The following is a 17,363-nucleotide window of genomic DNA, read 5'->3' on the forward strand; positions in this document are numbered from 1 at the left end:
AAAATTGAAATTCAAATGTAAAAAGTGTTATATGACCTAGATTTTCCTTGATGTTGAAAGTAATTTGTAAACAATTTAATCTTGTTGTTAGCCTTGAATTATCAACGTTTCTACACTGATTCTAAAAGTTTCTCGCACGTACATTATTTTGGAATGTATGGATTGATAATAACAAAAATTAACACAAAATATGTACAAGTTTGCGACAAGTATGCTAACATAATTATTATTAAATCTGGTTTGGTTAGTTATTTCTTCTTATCGCTTTGTGGTCGACCAAACTAATGATTTTAAAATATTCATGTTATTACAGTGTTTTGCCTTTTTTTCTATACAAAAAGTAAAAGTTATAGAAAATTTAAACGTGTAATACAATAATTATGGTAATTGCAGCAAATACTTAAAAAAGGAAAAAAATTTAAGACTTGTCCGTATAAGAATGAAAATAGATTTATTTTAGGTTGGATAAACAAGTTCAAGGGACTGGCATAACCACTACTGCGTCCGCACAACTGCGGAAATGTCATGTGCAATTCTCAAATTCAAAACCATGCCAAAACGTAGGATAATATGCAAAATAATTACGTTGAATGGTATTGTCACATTAGACTTTAGCTATAAATAAGACAAAGGTCAGAATGTTATTAGATAACATATGGTGTGACGTTTTAAAACATAAGAGGTTAGTGCAGCTAATCTCAACTAATCAAGTGATAAAGAAAATCCATAAAGAGGTCACAATCATTCCATGTTATTCGCCGCGACAGAACGTACGCAGCAATGGGACTACTTGTAGGTTCTATAGATGAGGGCACCTCAAGTGCAAGGTTTTCAATTTTCAAAGTTGGAACTTCAGAAATAGTGGCTTCACATCAAATGGAAATTAAAAGAATACATCCTAATGATGGCTGGACTGAACAAGATCCTTTTGAATTATTAAATTCAGTGAAAAAGTGTATTAAAATTGCCACAGAAAAATTAGTTGATTCAGGTGGAAATGTGAAAGACATAGTTGCAATTGGAGTAACAAATCAAAGAGAATCTACAATAGTATGGGATAAATACACTGGAATGCCTTTGTATAATTCTATAGTATGGCTAGATGTAAGGACAGCACCTCTGTTAGATTCATTACTTGAAAAAACACCTGATTCAAACATGGACAAAAATTACTTGAGACATATTTGTGGCCTTCCAATGTCCCCTTATTTTAGTGCTATTAAGTTAAAATGGTTAAAAGACAACATTCCTGCAGTGCAAGAAGCAATAGAAAATGATAGATGCTTTTTTGGAACTGTTGATTCTTGGTTAATATGGAATCTAACTGGAGGTGTTAATGGAGGGGTTCACATCACTGATGTCTCAAATGCATCACGAACCATGTTAATGAATATTGCAACATTTAAATGGGACAAGGAATTGCTTACATATTTTGATTTGCCTGACTCTATTTTACCTGAAATAAGATCTAGTTCAGAAATTTATGGTTATTTTTCTGAAGGACCTTTAGAAGGAATTCCTCTTGCTGGGTGTCTAGGAGACCAACAGTCGGCCCTTGTGGGTCAACAGTGTTTAAAAAGTGGCCAGGTAATTATAAAGTTTTTTAGATTTTCTTTCCACTATTTCCAAAAATTTGAAAACAATTCTTTTTTCTGATAAGATAAAAAAATGCAGTAGCAACGGTGAAATATCGACTCTTAAGGTCTTCACTTGTCTATGAATGGACATTTATTTCTATAAGCAAAGGCTTACTTTATTTACAGTATATGGTACATAATATGCTGTTCGATTCAGGCGAAGTTATGCGTTTTGCGATGTTCATACTATCGAATGTATAATTTTAATATATTTGATAATATTAGTATACATATGAATATAAGCATGTGTGGAATAAGAATAGAGTCCGACTAACGCTATATTTGTTTTGCATTTGACGGAATCATGCATTATAAAACATGACAGTGGGTATTGACGAATGAAATGATTTACTTAATGTCGTGCCTAAAATGTCTTAAATTCCTTCATTTCGTTTCATTATATCAGATAACTACATTAGTTACGGAATTAATGTTTTTTCTCTCGAAAAAGTAATAATTTATAACGTTTTTCCTAACACCTCTCGAAACAATTTTTAGAAGCTTTTACACAGTTAAACACAATTTAAAAACATAACTATTGTTATTATTCTCCACTTTTTCAAACTTATTTTTTACATTTTAAAAACAGCTGATTTTTTTGTCATCCATCGATTGTTTCTGTATAACTTTTTTAAACTTGTAAACTTTTTTAAGAATGAAATTTTTGCTGATAATCGCGCGGGTGTGTTTTGATTATTGGCCAATAGTTTGTCAGATTGTGATTAACTCGTAAGAGTAAAAAAAGTTACGCTGTATGACGTGAAACGTCCTTCGCAACTTTTTTTTGTTTATCCGCTAATAATATTTTACAAATACTTTCGTTTTGAAACAAATAGAGTTATTCATACATTTAAATACTTATAATGATACAATAAATTTACAGTAATCGCAATTTTTTAATTCAATTTAGTTTTTCGCCTTGTAATTGGTAGTTATTCAAATTCAAATATTATATAAACACATTTAAAAAGAGGTGGATTTCGGATTGTTTTTCTTTTAATTGATAGAAGGGAATAGAAAGTTAAAAAAAACCTACAGAAAAGTAAAATTTTCTTCATTTACCTTTAGGAGTATAAAATTATTGAAATTGTGTTTACGTCATACTTGGATATCTAGGCATTTTTTTCTTGTCATAAAGCTTATTCCACTTTAAGTTATACAAATATAATCGCGTATGACACATACTTTAATGCTCATTCATTTCTTTCATTTTATCAGATAAAAAAAGTTATCAACTGAAATGTGTACTCGTCGAGGTGCAGTAAAATTACTTAAAAGTAATAATAATAATAAAGTTCGAACAATTACAATAATTAAATGTTATAAAGTGTAAAGTTCATTTTCTGAGAATTACACGTTTCTGTTTAATGTTATTGTAATTTATTGAAATGTATGCGGTCTCACCGTTTCATATTGTTTGTTCATAAATGAGTTTAAATAATGCGATGTAAAAAAGAAAATTGAAATTCAAATGTAAAAAGTGTTATATGACCTAGATTTTCCTTGATGTTGAAAGTAATTTGTAAACAATTTAATCTTGTTGTTAGCCTTGAATTATCAACGTTTCTACACTGATTCTAAAAGTTTCTCGCACGTACATTATTTTGGAATGTATGGATTGATAATAACAAAAATTAACACAAAATATGTACAAGTTTGCGACAAGTATGCTAACATAATTATTATTAAATCTGGTTTGGTTAGTTATTTCTTCTTATCGCTTTGTGGTCGACCAAACTAATGATTTTAAAATATTCATGTTATTACAGTGTTTTGCCTTTTTTTCTATACAAAAAGTAAAAGTTATAGAAAATTTAAACACAAAAATAACACACTAATATCAAAAATATCCTAAATTATTTTTATTTTTATTAGTATTGTTATTTGGTATATTAAATTAAAAAAGACTTGATTTTCGTTTTAATCGAAAGAGATATTCTCTTGGAGCCTAAACTGCCTAACAATTGTGTTTTTTTTATTAGGCAAAGGCAACTTACGGTACAGGTTGTTTCCTCTTGTACAATACCGGAACCACAATGGTAGATAGTCGACATGGTTTGTTGACGACCGTGGCGTATCAGATGGGACCAAACGAGCCTCCCGTATATGCTTTGGAAGGCTCCGTGGCAGTTGCAGGGGCTGCCCTTTCTTGGTTAAGGGACAATCTTACAGTTTTATCTGATTTTGATCAGGCCCAAAAACTAGCCGAGGAAGCTGAAAGCGAAAATGGAGGAGAAGTTTATTTTGTACCAGCCTTCAGTGGGTTATATGCTCCTTACTGGCAACCAGATGCAAGAGGGTGAGTTTCTTCCATCTTTAAGTAATAAAATAATGATAGTTAAGTTAAGTCAGGTAACACTGTTATTAAGAAGTATATTTTGCACAGTATTAAGAACTTTTAATTTCTAGAATAATATGTGGAATAACTCTTGATACAAAAAAAGGACACATAATAAGGGCAGCTCTTGAAGCAGTCTGTTTTCAAACTCGAGATATTTTACAAGCTATGAACAGAGATTATGGAAAAGAAACTCTCAGTGTTTTGCAGGTAAATGAAAATAAAATTGTAAATTTTAGATCTAATGAATCAAAGTGCGTCAAATGTGTAATTTAACAAACTTGATAATTTTTATCATTATTTAAGTTTTATATTTCTCAATATGTAAACTTATTTAAATATTACGATTTAAATGAAATCACAAAAATATTTCACCGAATGATATAAACATTTCGATTTGGGGGTAGGGAAAATCAGAATTTAATTTCTTATTTATTTCAAGATTATTGCTAATACTGATTTTTATTAAAAACACAAAGTTTATGAAGAAAGTCGCATCTGTTAATATTTCAATCATGTATATTTGGACTTTGCATTCATGACAAAAAGCTTTTGAACTGTGAAGTTAAACTATAATCTTTTTTTAGGAATTATCAAATACACGTTCTGTTCATTCTTTTAACTTTGATATATTAGGTAATATTGTATATTAATAATATTCACTTTACCAATAATAAGATGAAAGTTTAATTACATTACTAATATATTGTTTGTATTAAATTTAATTTAGAAAACATTTTTTTTGACCTCCGAATTTTATTTTATATAAATCCTTAATTGTTTGTAAACTTAATTGAATTACTTTCGTGAGGTTTAATATTATTATTATTGTGGAAGCATATACATAAACTGATAAGAGAATAATGACTTTGGTTAACTTTCCATTAACATACCAATTAAAATTGGTTTTATCATTTTTTTCTTATTATTATATAGGAATAGAACGAATTATCTAAATCATTTCTTTTTCATAATTGTACACAAAATTGTCGGAAATTCCGTACAATAATTTGTAAAGAAAATCACTATTTGGATATAGATATTTTTTTTAAACGCGTATAAGAATATACTTTTTCAAAACAAAACTATTTAAATACAAATATAAACACTTTAACTAACAAATAAGACTTTAGAAGTATTTCAAATGTTGAAACAACTAGGTTGAAGGTATAAAGTATACATTTAAGTATTTAAATAGTAATATTAACCCAAATGGGAACGTAAGCTTTTAATCATGGACCACCATAAATGTATTTAAATATGTAGTCCAAATACTTTGATTTTCCACCTCCTAATTGTTTTATATATTTTCTTCTAATTATTTGTTGTAGTAATTTTAATTAGATAATTATTTTATTAATTGTTGATTGTTAAAGGTGGACGGAGGAATGACAGCAAATACATTGTTAATGCAATTACAAGCTGACCTGGCGGGGGTAACAGTGGTCCGTCCAAATATGGCCGAATGTACTTCTCTGGGTGCTGCGATGGTTGCAGCAGCCGCGGTGGGACATTGGGATCTCAAGGGTCCACCCATTGATATCCCTTCCAGAGTTTGGACCCCAAAAATCACAGATGAACAGAGGGTATTCAAGTCTTCCAAGTGGAAAATGGCAGTTGAGAGATCTTTAGGATGGACTCTTTGAAAATAAAGTGTAGTTTAATTTTTACTTTAATTTTGAATTGTTTAGGATATTTAAAAATGATAAATCATACAATTTTCTTTTCAAAAAATATTACTTAAAACTGAAGTGATTTTAATAACGAAGTACTGGTGAGTACTGTTATTACAAAAAAATTATGAAGGTAGATGAACATGAAAGGCGTGTTGAAGAAAGTCAACAAATTTAAATTTATGACAGCTACATGGTCATTGTATTCCAAAGTTAATTTTGTGTGATATTTGTCCTATTTACTTCTAATTATTTTAAGTAGTGGATAATTATTCATCTAATTAGAATGTTAGTTTATGAAAATTTAAAGCGAACATTTCATCTTACTTATAATAAAAAAGGAATTGTTTTCCTTATATAACAGCAGCTTGAAAATAGAAGAAAACCTTATTATTCTAGTCAGGTTTTTATTTATTTTTTAAGGTCGTTGTTGAATAGCTAATGTCACAATCAGTACAAATTAAATGATACATATTTAAACATTTTGTGAAACAAGCCAAGTGTTTCACTTTAAAGCTATTTAGTATTAACATTTAATATATAATTCATCATGCGTTAAACAACCATTATTTAAAGTTTGTTGAATGGTGAGGTTTCGGCTATTTTTTATTAAGTGAAATTAAAAGTTAGTGTATTTAAAAATACAACAAACCATATGGTGTATCGATATGACCAACAACTTAATGTTTCTTATAAACTATATTTTATTTGTTTTCTCTTTTTTATATTTCAAAATATGTCTATTTTCAAGCTTGTTATTATTTGTTTAATATTTTAAAATTTGCTTAAATGAAGACAACAAATAACCGTTATCTACTTGTCTAAATGACCATTTGTCCTTTGTTGAATTTATGATGATTGAATTGTATTTCCTGTTTTTATTATAATTTTAGTTTTTGCTTATGAAAAATTTCTAATCGCGAAATAAAAATGATAAGTGTACTTAAAGTATGTACTTTGTACTTTTTATAATATTCATATTTCTAGTATCATTGATATCACTTACGCTGAATTAAAACAAAAATTTTTCTCTAATGATAAAATGACATACCTAAACTGTTGTAAGCGAATTACCTTGCTTGTTGATTAACTTTTTTTGAAATTTCAGTAAACCAATACATATTGTTTGCAATCATATTTACTTTGTTAATTGTTTTTATTAGTTTTTAATTCATAATAGTATTTATGTAAATGTTCTATTTGGTAATGGGATAAGCTTTTCGAGAACTATTTTTACTATCATTTTCTTAAAAATATTATTGCTGCAGTATTATAATAAAACCATTTACAAAGAAGTAATAATTACTTATTGAACAAATATTTAATAGTACAAAACTTTTATTAATCAGACAAACAACATTTTTAATTTAAATTTGCACAAACTTTTACAAATTGTAAAAATTACACTGGTTTTGTTATATTACGTGCACTATTTAATTTATAAGTAATTTATTTTGACAAAATTATGTTTTTTCGTTTAATAAGGAAAATTACATGCACAAGACTGAACATGAACTTTTTTAGTAGAATTATTTTCGTAAATTACCAATCGTTGATATTTTTTGTTAGTTATTAGAATTTGTTTGGTTTTATTTTAAATAAAAACTTTAAGTATTATGTGTTTAATAATACCCCAGAAATTGTTAAACGATTTTCCTGTGAAAAATAATGGAATACAGAAAAGTTTTATTCTACTCAAGGTTTAGAAAAACTTAACATTTGTTAGAATTAAAGTATAAAATTTTAGATAATCGTTTAAGTTTTAAAAAGACATACTTACATACTTCTTCACAATACCTTTCGAATTTGATTTTGATATAGTTGGGATTACACATTCACATGTTGCTTTTACTCGGCTTTTTAATTTACAAAACATCCCTAGAGATGTAAATTGACGTCTTGGTGTTTCTAATTACTTAGATGAAACGATAATTTTCTTCAAGACACCCTGTATAAAAAATATTCATATAAATACTTATAAGGTGAACAAAAACTAAATAAATATACATTTATGATAACATTGATAAGGTGAGTCACTTGGTTATTCTCTTTATATATCAACATAAAATCTAGGTGGTACATATACACACAAATAAAAAGATAAGATAAAAGCTACTAACAGGTACAGTAATTTTATGATTAGTAATACATATTCCGTTCTCAAAAGAAGAAAATAAATTTCAAAAAGTGGTGAATAAGTTGAAAAACTGCGCAAAAAATGAAAGGAAACATGTTTTTCTATTTTTTGGCAATATCTTTGGGTAAGTAGGATACTTTAAAAATTACTATATAACTTACTTAACTCCAAAATATATTGTGAACATCTTTAACAAAAACTTACATTGTTATACTTATAAACAGTTCATATGACTGATGTTACTAAATTTGTTATTTTAAATGTTTGTTCCTTTAATTAAAAACTCGAATATTTCTACAAAAATAATGTTTCAGTGATTTCTGCTATAATGACACCTGAAGCGGAAGCAAGAAGGAAAATCTTAAAAGGAAGAAGAACAGTCACACGAACATATTTCAGTAAGCTCATTAAATTTAATCTTTTTAAAATTTTAATGTTTAAAGTGAATATTACCTTGTAATAGATTTACATTGGTATATTCAAAATGTCTTAAAAATTAATATTTTGTTTTAATAGGAAACTTACTAATTCCTGCATGGGCTGTTATCCTGTTAGTAGGAATCGGACAGGTAATAATAGGAGCTATTTTCTTCCTTATTTTGAAGAAAATAATTCTTGATCCACCTTTAACTGGACTCTATGCACCTCCGCCTAACATCGAAGCATAAACGGGAAAACATCTAACATTCCCATGTACAAAATATTTTTTAATAGTTTTATTATTTACAAAAAAAGTTAACATTTCTATGCATAAATTTGTATTGTTTCTATTAAAAGTAGTTATATAAGTATTTTTTATTCCTTTATATTTACTTTGAGAGAGACAGAGAGAAATGAAAAATATGGAATAATCAGAAAATATTTTTTTCTAAAAGTGGTAATGTACATTTTTGAAAATTTCTTTAAAAATTACATACTCGATAGTGTGAACATTATCGATTCGTTGGCATATTTATTGTGTAATAAACACCTATAATTATCAAAATAAATATATATACAACAAAAATATTTGCATAATGGTTTTATCTTTTAGTCTCTTGTCTCTTCTGTGCCCAGACTGAGTCTTAATTTAATCGTTTCTATAACCGAACGTTTAGTTTGTTCACGATATATGGCAGTCTACCATAATTAATGTGCTGCACACACTTTACGGAGTTTCCGTATTGCGATGTTCACCCTATCAAGTACTATTATTTATTAAGAAGTTGTTAACTAAGATAGTATATTTTTAGAAATGAAAACCGTTTAGTTAAAGAGAAAAAGTGTATTTCCTGATAATTCTGAATCATTCCAAAATTATTCAAATATCTTGCTTAATATCCATACAGAGTACAGATTCGACATGCTCTTGTATTATAAAGAATATTTAGTAATAATTAATTAATAAACAGACAAGTTTTGCCAAGCTTATTTGTAGGATATGATGACTACTAATGAGAATAATATATATATATATATATATTGCAAAATAAACTACAAATAATAAAACATCAAGTAAATAACTCTTAACTATCCAAAAGTCCTTTTTAAAATGTACACTTTTTAAGAATCAACCAAATGTACTTTTTTGTGTCAAGTTCGTTTACACAATAATAGTCATAACTTTTTATAACTGCCAGAATAGATTTTGCCGATGAAAAACTTTTATAAAAAGTAATTAAACATTTAAGAAGCTGAGGAGGTTTAGATGAATTTTAAAAACCTTTAATTCTAATCACTATCAAATTGAACGATACTTTTAATTTCATCCCAATCAGTTTCAATTACCATATTTTGTCCTTGATGGTGCAATACTTTGACCATGACTGGGTGATATAAGTCTTTATCTAAAGCTGACCATCCAGTGTACTATAACACATTTGTAATTGTATATTTAATTTTTTTTCTTAATGAGTAACTTATGCTACACTTCAAAATTAATGCACTACTACAAGAGTGACAGAAATTCAAAGGTTATTTACTTGCAAACCATTAAACCGATTTTAAGGTTTAATCAAGCATACCAGCGGGTGTTACAGATCTCAGGTAAAAACTTATCATCATTCATATACTCTGCATTTACTATATGCAAGTAATTTTAAGCACACTATCATAACAAAAGAAGAAGGGTACTTTTTCTTCTAATAGTGCATTAATTTTGATTAATGGTACAGTAAAATTGAAATTTTACTTACAATGGAAGTATTTTTATGTTTAATTTTTCCATCTTCTTCGAAGGGCTCATATTTTTGAAGTAATGCCTTTCCATCAATTCTCCATAAACATGGACGTTTACTGGGATCACCAGATTGGGCATCTTTTTTCAAAATTAAAAAGCCTCCATTCTACAAAACCATACTTATAAAGGAAAATCAAACATGAATGTATCAGACAAACTAACAACAAAATTAGTGCTAACAAGTTTCACTTTTGCAGGGCTCTCTTTTTTAATAACAGATGAAGTTTCATTTACAGGAGAATCTGCTTCAGTTTTAACAGTGACTTTTTGTCGCTTATTAACACCATTCTTTTTAGGCTTTACATCTATTTCTACTTCTTCTTCCTCTTCTTCAAGATCACTTTCACTTGAATCCACATGTACTAGTCTTGGCTTCTTAGATAGCCTCTGGGAGGTTCTTCGAAAATTTCTCTTTTTCTATTAAGAAATGAATTTAAAGCTTAGAAAATTGACATAAGGACAATGAAAATCCATTGTTACCTCTGTAGAGCTGTTCCATTCATCTCCAGAACTTTCATAGACTTGTGGATCATCTTCGTTTTCTGAGTAATTTGACTCCAAAAAACTCATTGCTAAAAAGTTGTTAGAATACATAGATACATATTTATATATCTGCATTTAAAGCCTATTACTTTCATACTTTAATAAAATTATCAGATAAGATCAAAGCTTTAAAGGTCATGATCCGAAAGCCTATTCAAGAAGGCTCTCAAGGATTCAGTGTAACGTTTCATCATAACAGAAAAAAAAATGATTAAGGTAAATTTCTAACTATATATTGACTTTTTTAAAATACAAATACATACTTTAATACTATTAGAAAATTTATTATACTTTGATGGTAAACAAGAAATACATTTGCCGATAAACATAACAACAAACTTACTTCTCAACTTCCTTGAAAATTTACTGAGCAAATAGATGCATAACAAATGTTGAATTCTTTTTCGGTTATTTGTAATTAAACAACTAAACAGTAATTAAATAGCTCTTCAGTCCTAATGCAGCTAATCCCTTAAAGTGCTTTTTCGACTACGGCCATTTTAAAATAATTTTTGTTTTTAAAGATGAAAGATGTGAAGTTGCATCGGACAAGGGGTGTCCAACATCACTAGAAGTGGATGTACAAAATTGTTTCAAGTAATATTATGAAACTGCAATAGATGGTACCAGAATAGTGATTTTTTACAAAGTATTTTCTAAGTACAATGCTATTAAAACAAAAGCCGTTTAAATTTTTTTGTCTGACTGGGCTAATCTTCGAAACGGCTGAATCGATTTCAATGAGATTCTATAGACATTTTAGAAGCAATAAGGAATACTTTAGCGCGGACAAAGTGGTTGGTAAAAGTAACAAAACAAAAATTTAAAAACATGATTGAAACTACTCTTTATTGCTGGAATAATAATTAGCATATTATATTAAAGTCAAAAAAAGTAAAATAATTTCGCATATTATTACACAAAATTACTAATTACATTTAACTTCTTATATTCTAAGTTACAAATACAGTACAGTGATAGGTATTTGCTGGAAATTATATAAACTCCTCAGGCTCTCTAGGGGCGTCCAAGTCTCTGTAATGAATTACCGGTCTAAAGTCACTTCCAGCGCCTCCACCCCTGCGTATCAAGCACAATACCGTGGTTAGAAATTTATTTTCATCAGAGTTAAATAAAATAGAATTAGTATTATTTTCATGCAATCATAACTTTGCAAATTTTCATATTTATCGTTTTGTTAACGAGTTTTACAAAACAATAAAAAAAAAAATATCACGCAAAGCGACGTAAAATCAATAAAGTACAAACCTGGCTCTTGGAGGCATGTAAGGCCTAGGACGCCCATATCCTTGATTGTAATATCTAGGTCCAAATCCATAAGAAGTTCCATAATTTCTTAAAATTAAAAAACAAAAATTATATGTATTTTATAAATAATACAATTAACTAACGGTGGATGACTGAAAGGGGGTGTCTCGTCTTTCCTAGGTTGCGGCATTTCCAGCATAGGACGTTTCACATCCTTCAAATAGTTATTGAAAAATTCGACCTCCTTTTTCACTTCCTCTATTTTTTCTGCATGTTTGTTGAAAATGTGTTTGCGCACGAAATCTGGCCCTGTGTAACAAATTAAACGAAAATTAATTATAGACATTATCATTATATTAATTAAATGCATTTATCATTTCTATCTTAGGATAACACGTATATATATACCTTTGAATTTTTTTCCTGATAAAGGACAGAGCCACTTGTCTTTGGCCAATTCTCTGGTATTCGCTTGTACAAATTTGTCAATTTCAGTGTCCACGTCTTTAAGAGCCATGCTGATCAATTTGACTTCGTTTTTATTTTCAGTGTTTCCTGGTTTTTCTGGTAAGAATTGTGTCATCTTTGCTTCCACAGCAGCACCAATGAACTGAGTTATATCAGTCTGAAAATAAAAATTGATTATTAAATATTGATATTGAATTAGTAAGAATATTTTCATCAAGATTAAAATTGTTACAAAACACTGGTCAGATTATGCCAATACTTTCAATAATTTGAAACATGAACATGAATTAATACAGAAAATTAACATTTAATTTGATGAAATAATCGATGCACGTAGAACAAAACTGTATTAAAATTCTATCGATACTGAACCAAAAAACAAGTGCTTAAAACTATTTCGATGGATATAGCAATAAAGAAAAATATTTCTTACTTTTGCAGTTGGAGGAGGACCCCTGGCGTGTAGGATTCCGCAACGGTTAGGCATTTCGTCTTCATTAGGATACTCACAATGGTTATAATAATCAACAGAATGAACTACACGTAAGTACAAGATGATTCTATCTAATACGGTGATAAGCGAATCATCTCGATCGACAGTTGTGGCAGCATCCTGGGGATCAGAACTGGGATCTAATCCAAGGAGTTCTTCTTCTTCTGCGCTCGCCTCTTCTATCAGATAATCGGTTATGTTGTGCAAAACTGGATTGTTTGAGACCAATCCAAACGTCTGAAATAAATAAAATATCACCTTTAGAAAACTTGTTTGTTAAAATTTATGAACGTTAAAGTACTTGTTGCGGTTTTTCTCCGGATTCATTTTCTTGCCAGAGCCCGGCTTTAGTGTCCAAATGTAAAGTAACTTTTGCCGAAATTCTGATGTCTGATCGAACAACTTGTTTGTGAGCAGTGATGCCGTTTACAGGACGTATGCGACGACTCAAGTCACGATTCACAATTGCTCCCAATTCGCAATCCCTCAGACGAATATTGTTAAGATTCCAACATATCTCCTTAATGTTAGCGTCTCTTTTAAAAGTAACCCATCCTCGACGCATCCAGCGACGTTCCGGTTGCGGATCGGCTAGAGCCACGCGCAAGAACCCATCATACCTAATTAAATGTTAAATTAACAATATAAGAGTGTAGTAATAAATAATAGGTTAATAATTAATTTACCTTGAACAAACTGCTTCAACTTCTTGTCGAGTTATTGTAGGTGCCAAGTTTCTTAGAAATATCGATGTAGTTTTGTGCAGTGCTCTGGGTTTTTCTGGTTTTGTGTCGTCTTCAATAGATTCGATTTTTTTCTTGTTAACTTCGTCTTCTTCTTTATCAGATTCTTTGTCCTTTTCTTGTTCTTTTTCTTTGGAGTCCTTGTTGCCTTTTTCGTCTTCTTCACTGTCGCTGCTTCTAGAAGAGCTACTACTGCTACCTGAGAAAGAACGTTTTCTTTTCTTTTCTGTAACATACAAAATTATAATAGTCATATATTGGTAAAGTTTGTGATGTAACAAAGACGTACCTCTGGGTTCTTCGGATTGAGCATCGTCATGTTTTGTACTGTTGGTTGGATCAATTTCTTCAGGTTTTGCCTCACCATTCTCTTCTGTCTCCATTTTTTCAGATTCTTTTGACTTTGAAATAGGCTCATTTTCGTCATCGTCTAATTCACCAGATTCTTTTATGTCGTTTGAAGCGTTCTTGTCTTCTGCTTCATTCTCTTTATCGTCGTCCTTTTTCGTTTCTTCCTTTTCTCCTGCAATTTCGCCATCTTCTTTATCTTGCTTTGCTTCAGATTTTGGATTTTCATCTCGAACTTCGATAACATCTTCGTTCGACTTATTATCTTGTTTCTTCTCCATTTCTGTAATAACAATATACTTACAAAATGAAATGATATTCGAAGAAAATAGCAGCAACTTGCCAGAATATTCTTGTTCAAGGAAAGTCAAGTCTTCCTCAGTTCCGTTTTCTAATTTAACCACAACGGTGTCCAATAATTTTAACAATTCGTTAGTTTTTGCTACATCAACACTTACACAATCTATTTTTCCACTTTTGAGTAGGTCCGTAAAAACATCCACCCTTTTCTAAATAAAAACGACTTTGAATTACACAACAATTGTTAACATATAATTATGAACATACCTTAAGGAAATTAGACTGTTCTTCCTTGCGTTTAACGGAATCCTCTGGATGATACTTCAAGCGAAACCTTCGAACAATAACATAAAGTTTTAGGAATTATGAATAACAAGTGAAAGTGGATAACCATACTGCCATTCGTTTCAAGTCAAAAGCTGTTCTACAAATAGATATATTCTTCAGAACATTTGCCTCACACTTTAAAATTTTCAACAGTATCGTTTGCAATAAAATCTTCATAAAGAAATATTGGGGGAAAAAGTAAAAATGTAAAGGCAAATGCATCACATCAGTATAACATTACTCATATAATTTAACTGTAAACTATTCTTACATTTCATAACTGTGATTGATGTTTCATTTTCAACATATATTACAAAATTTAATTTCTTATTGCATGAAGTGTATTAGTTTCTCTTTTTGGTTGTTTATATGTAAGGATAGTTGCTTCGATTTCTCTCACACAAGCCAAAAAATGATATAAGTAAATACATATAATAAAATTATAGATACATGGTAAAACGTGAATCTCACCTGCTTCATAAAACCCTAACAAAGTACGCGAAAGCGTATGCATTGCGCGCATAGCTTTATTTTTTAGCGGTACAATCTAATCCACAACATGGAGTTACAATTCATTGATGTATTTGAACATTTTTACTTTGTATTAAATTCGTTTTAAACGTAGAATATTCACGAGTTTATCGCAGTTTCACACACATTGAACACATAATTACATATAACGCAGTTGTCAGCTGACCTCTCGTAATGCTGTAGAGGAAAAAGGTTGTTTTATAAAAAACAAATCGTTTCATTGCGATAACTACTTATTACTTGAATCACTTTTATTTAAAAGAACAATTTATTTAATATCTTCTCTTTAACTATAATAGATAGTAGAGAAAGTCAGGCCTGAAAAGAAATGATTAGGGAGAAAATGCATGTGCTACTTTAAAAACAAGTTGATCTTGTTTATTATCTTAAAGTATTGCTAAAGTTAATTTTTGCATTCTGTTTCTTTGTACATCAAGCTATTTAGTTTGTTAATTAACCGAATCGATGTTTAAACCGACTGTTTGCAGAATTAGTTTAGTTGCTTATCAACTCATGATCTTGAAGAAAGGATAAAAATATATTCAGCAGTTCAAATATATCTATCGCATGTAATTCAAAAATCAAAAAGTTGTAAAGATAATAAGCCCATGCATTAACTTATAACATTAGCTAATAAAAATTATTTAATCCTAAGTAACACCTCAATAAAAAAAATTGAAACAGGAAATTAAAGAACACTTACCATTCATCGTCTTTGTGAGCTACAAAGAATTCGTTCAATTGCTGTCGTTGGAATTCCAACTTATACTCGTTGTACTTTTCAACTGCCTCACTGTCAGAAATGTTGTCATCCTGAGCTGCTAAAAAGGCTTTAAAAGACATCATAACAGGTTGTTGACTCTCTGGAGCTGCAGCTGGTGGTTCTCTGGAGAAATTCCAATTTCTTAAACAAGATACCAACAATATAAAGCAAGTTTTGCTCTAAACATTCTAATTTTAAAAACCAACGAAATCTAACAAAAATAAAACTGCAATACAAGAAATTAAGTTACTTCTACTTATGTATTAGCGAGAACTAAATAAACAAGTATAAAAATAAAATACTTTTAATACTAAAGTAATAACAGATCTGTATCTATTTACTGAATATAAAATGAAATTCAGTTTTTTTTGTTACCTGTGAGGTTGATGGTATGGCTGATAATGATTGTAATAGTTTTCACCATAATAGTCATGTCTCATTCTTTTAGCTTGTGGTTCCATGCTAGGGGAATATCCTCGATCTCTTACTGCTCCCCTATAATCCCTGGGTCTTGGCCGTGACCAAACATCCCTAAAATGGTTATATTTGTAACATTTAATCGCATCAATGCAGTAGATATTAAAAACATTTTACCTTTCTTGCCATTCATCTCGAGGACGAACGGTTCTTTCAGTGCTGCGATAAGTAGCTTCAGCACGTTCACCACGAAATTTGTCTCTTCTTTTGCGATCGTATTCATCGTCACTGTCTCCCATCTTAAAATGTGATAAAAACATAGGAAAGGATAAGGATTAACAATAAATTAATAAATTTAATAACAAGTTTTGAATCGACAGCATGCATACTGAATATTAAACATTTGTACTCACTTTTCATCGAAGATTTTAATTATTTTATAACTTAATAATCTTAATATTGTTTATCGTGTCGATTACTCCCTTTTTTTAAATATGTAATTGTTATTTCAGATTTAAATAAAAATAATTAATGGCGATTGCNTACTGAATATTAAACATTTGTACTCACTTTTCATCGAAGATTTTAATTATTTTATAACTTAATAATCTTAATATTGTTTATCGTGTCGATTACTCGCTTTTTTTAAATATGTAATTGTTATTTCAGATTTAAATAAAAATAATTAATGGCGATTGCACGAATATTACTATAAACGACCATAGCGGTAATTAAAACCATGAAGACGTGAAAAAAGTCTCGTCACTCAGGTTTATAAATTGTGTCTAATGTATTCCTATTCTATGTTTAGACACATATCAATTTTTTTTAATTAAGAACTGTAACGAAAAATTACTAAATTCATGTTTGTAATATATTTTTATTTTGAAAAATGTTGTAATAATAATTTAGTTGAACAAAACGAAAATTAAAAAATGAAAATGTCTACGAGGTGGTAATAACCACCACGTAACCTATGCCCATTTAATTATTTCTATGATTTAACCCATAGATAATATTTAACCGAACCACTACATATCTCTTATCTATGACTATAATTTTAACTTTTTTTACCAGTTTCTATTATATTTCTATGATCAATTTTAACCTGTGGTTTTAACCATAGATAGTTTTAAAGGGTTTAACCTTAAAATTAAT

General features: G+C 29.3%; 4 protein-coding genes across 7 annotated transcripts; 2 read left to right on the forward strand and 2 right to left on the reverse strand.

The window, feature by feature from the left end:
* The first annotated feature begins 399 nt into the window (after positions 1-399).
* Positions 400-6,046, forward strand: LOC108742181 (glycerol kinase). Its single transcript, XM_025980988.1, has 4 exons — positions 400-1,587; positions 3,620-3,936; positions 4,047-4,185; positions 5,352-6,046. Exons 1-4 carry the CDS (start codon positions 781-783, stop codon positions 5,619-5,621), a joined length of 1,533 nt encoding a protein of 510 aa, XP_025836773.1. The 5' UTR covers positions 400-780; the 3' UTR covers positions 5,622-6,046.
* Positions 6,047-7,764: 1,718 nt separating this feature from the next.
* Positions 7,765-8,576, forward strand: LOC108732490. The gene is made up of 3 exons (XM_018463372.2): positions 7,765-7,909; positions 8,100-8,183; positions 8,302-8,576. Exons 1-3 carry the CDS (start codon positions 7,867-7,869, stop codon positions 8,451-8,453), a joined length of 279 nt encoding a protein of 92 aa, XP_018318874.1. The 5' UTR covers positions 7,765-7,866; the 3' UTR covers positions 8,454-8,576.
* Positions 8,577-9,034: 458 nt separating this feature from the next.
* Positions 9,035-11,071, reverse strand: LOC108732418. Its single transcript, XM_018463249.2, has 5 exons — positions 10,890-11,071; positions 10,484-10,575; positions 10,166-10,420; positions 9,960-10,109; positions 9,035-9,633 (listed from the first exon to the last, which is right to left on the reverse strand). Exons 2-5 carry the CDS (start codon positions 10,571-10,573, stop codon positions 9,496-9,498), a joined length of 633 nt encoding a protein of 210 aa, XP_018318751.1. The 5' UTR covers positions 10,574-10,575; positions 10,890-11,071; the 3' UTR covers positions 9,035-9,495.
* A 297-nt stretch (positions 11,072-11,368) lies between these two features.
* Positions 11,369-16,948, reverse strand: LOC108740979 (serrate RNA effector molecule homolog). Of its 4 annotated transcripts, none has more exons than XM_025980986.1 (14): positions 16,776-16,948; positions 16,383-16,504; positions 16,164-16,319; positions 15,729-15,911; positions 14,435-14,501; positions 14,211-14,376; positions 13,809-14,150; positions 13,463-13,745; positions 13,078-13,396; positions 12,717-13,013; positions 12,224-12,440; positions 11,959-12,124; positions 11,816-11,902; positions 11,369-11,626 (listed from the first exon to the last, which is right to left on the reverse strand). In XM_025980986.1, the coding sequence occupies exons 2-14, from the start codon at positions 16,502-16,504 to the stop codon at positions 11,542-11,544; spliced, it is 2,490 nt and encodes an 829-aa protein (XP_025836771.1). In that variant the 5' UTR covers positions 16,776-16,948; the 3' UTR covers positions 11,369-11,541. The 4 variants fall into 4 exon arrangements, with proteins under 4 accessions (XP_025836771.1, XP_025836772.1, XP_025836769.1 ...); XM_025980987.1 differs by having other exon boundaries at positions 11,369-11,581; positions 15,729-15,929; XM_025980984.1 differs by having other exon boundaries at positions 15,729-15,929.
* Between the last annotated feature and the right edge of the window lie 415 nt (positions 16,949-17,363).

The sequence above is a fragment of the Agrilus planipennis genome, unplaced genomic scaffold (assembly GCF_000699045.2).
Source record: "Agrilus planipennis isolate EAB-ADULT unplaced genomic scaffold, Apla_2.0 scaffold2, whole genome shotgun sequence".
Lineage (NCBI taxonomy): Eukaryota > Metazoa > Arthropoda > Insecta > Coleoptera > Buprestidae > Agrilus > Agrilus planipennis.

Bases quoted from the DNA above. Each gene is read 5' to 3' on its own strand.
- LOC108742181 (XM_025980988.1), top strand. From the start codon at position 781: ATGGGACTACTTGTAGGTTCTATAGATGAGGGCACCTCAAGTGCAAGG. The intron at 3,937-4,046 runs GTGAGTTTCTTC...TTTAATTTCTAG, and splicing joins TGGCAACCAGATGCAAGAGG to AATAATATGTGGAATAACTC. The intron at 4,186-5,351 runs GTAAATGAAAAT...TGATTGTTAAAG, and splicing joins AAACTCTCAGTGTTTTGCAG to GTGGACGGAGGAATGACAGC.
- LOC108732490 (XM_018463372.2), top strand. From the start codon at position 7,867: ATGAAAGGAAACATGTTTTTCTATTTTTTGGCAATATCTTTGG. The intron at 7,910-8,099 runs GTAAGTAGGATA...ATAATGTTTCAG, and splicing joins TTTTTTGGCAATATCTTTGG to TGATTTCTGCTATAATGACA. The intron at 8,184-8,301 runs GTAAGCTCATTA...TTGTTTTAATAG, and splicing joins AGTCACACGAACATATTTCA to GAAACTTACTAATTCCTGCA.
- LOC108732418 (XM_018463249.2), bottom strand. From the start codon at position 10,573: ATGAGTTTTTTGGAGTCAAATTACTCAGAAAACGAAGATGATCCACAA. The intron at 10,421-10,483 runs GTAACAATGGAT...ATTTCTTAATAG, and splicing joins AATGGAACAGCTCTACAGAG to AAAAAGAGAAATTTTCGAAG. The intron at 10,110-10,165 runs GTTAGTTTGTCT...ATGGTTTTGTAG, and splicing joins TTGTTAGCACTAATTTTGTT to AATGGAGGCTTTTTAATTTT.
- LOC108740979 (XM_025980984.1), bottom strand. From the start codon at position 16,504: ATGGGAGACAGTGACGATGAATACGATCGCAAAAGAAGAGACAAATTT. The intron at 14,502-15,728 runs GTAAGTGTTCTT...TATTGTTCGAAG, and splicing joins GCTCACAAAGACGATGAATG to GTTTCGCTTGAAGTATCATC. The intron at 14,377-14,434 runs GTATGTTCATAA...GTTTTTATTTAG, and splicing joins AACAGTCTAATTTCCTTAAG to AAAAGGGTGGATGTTTTTAC.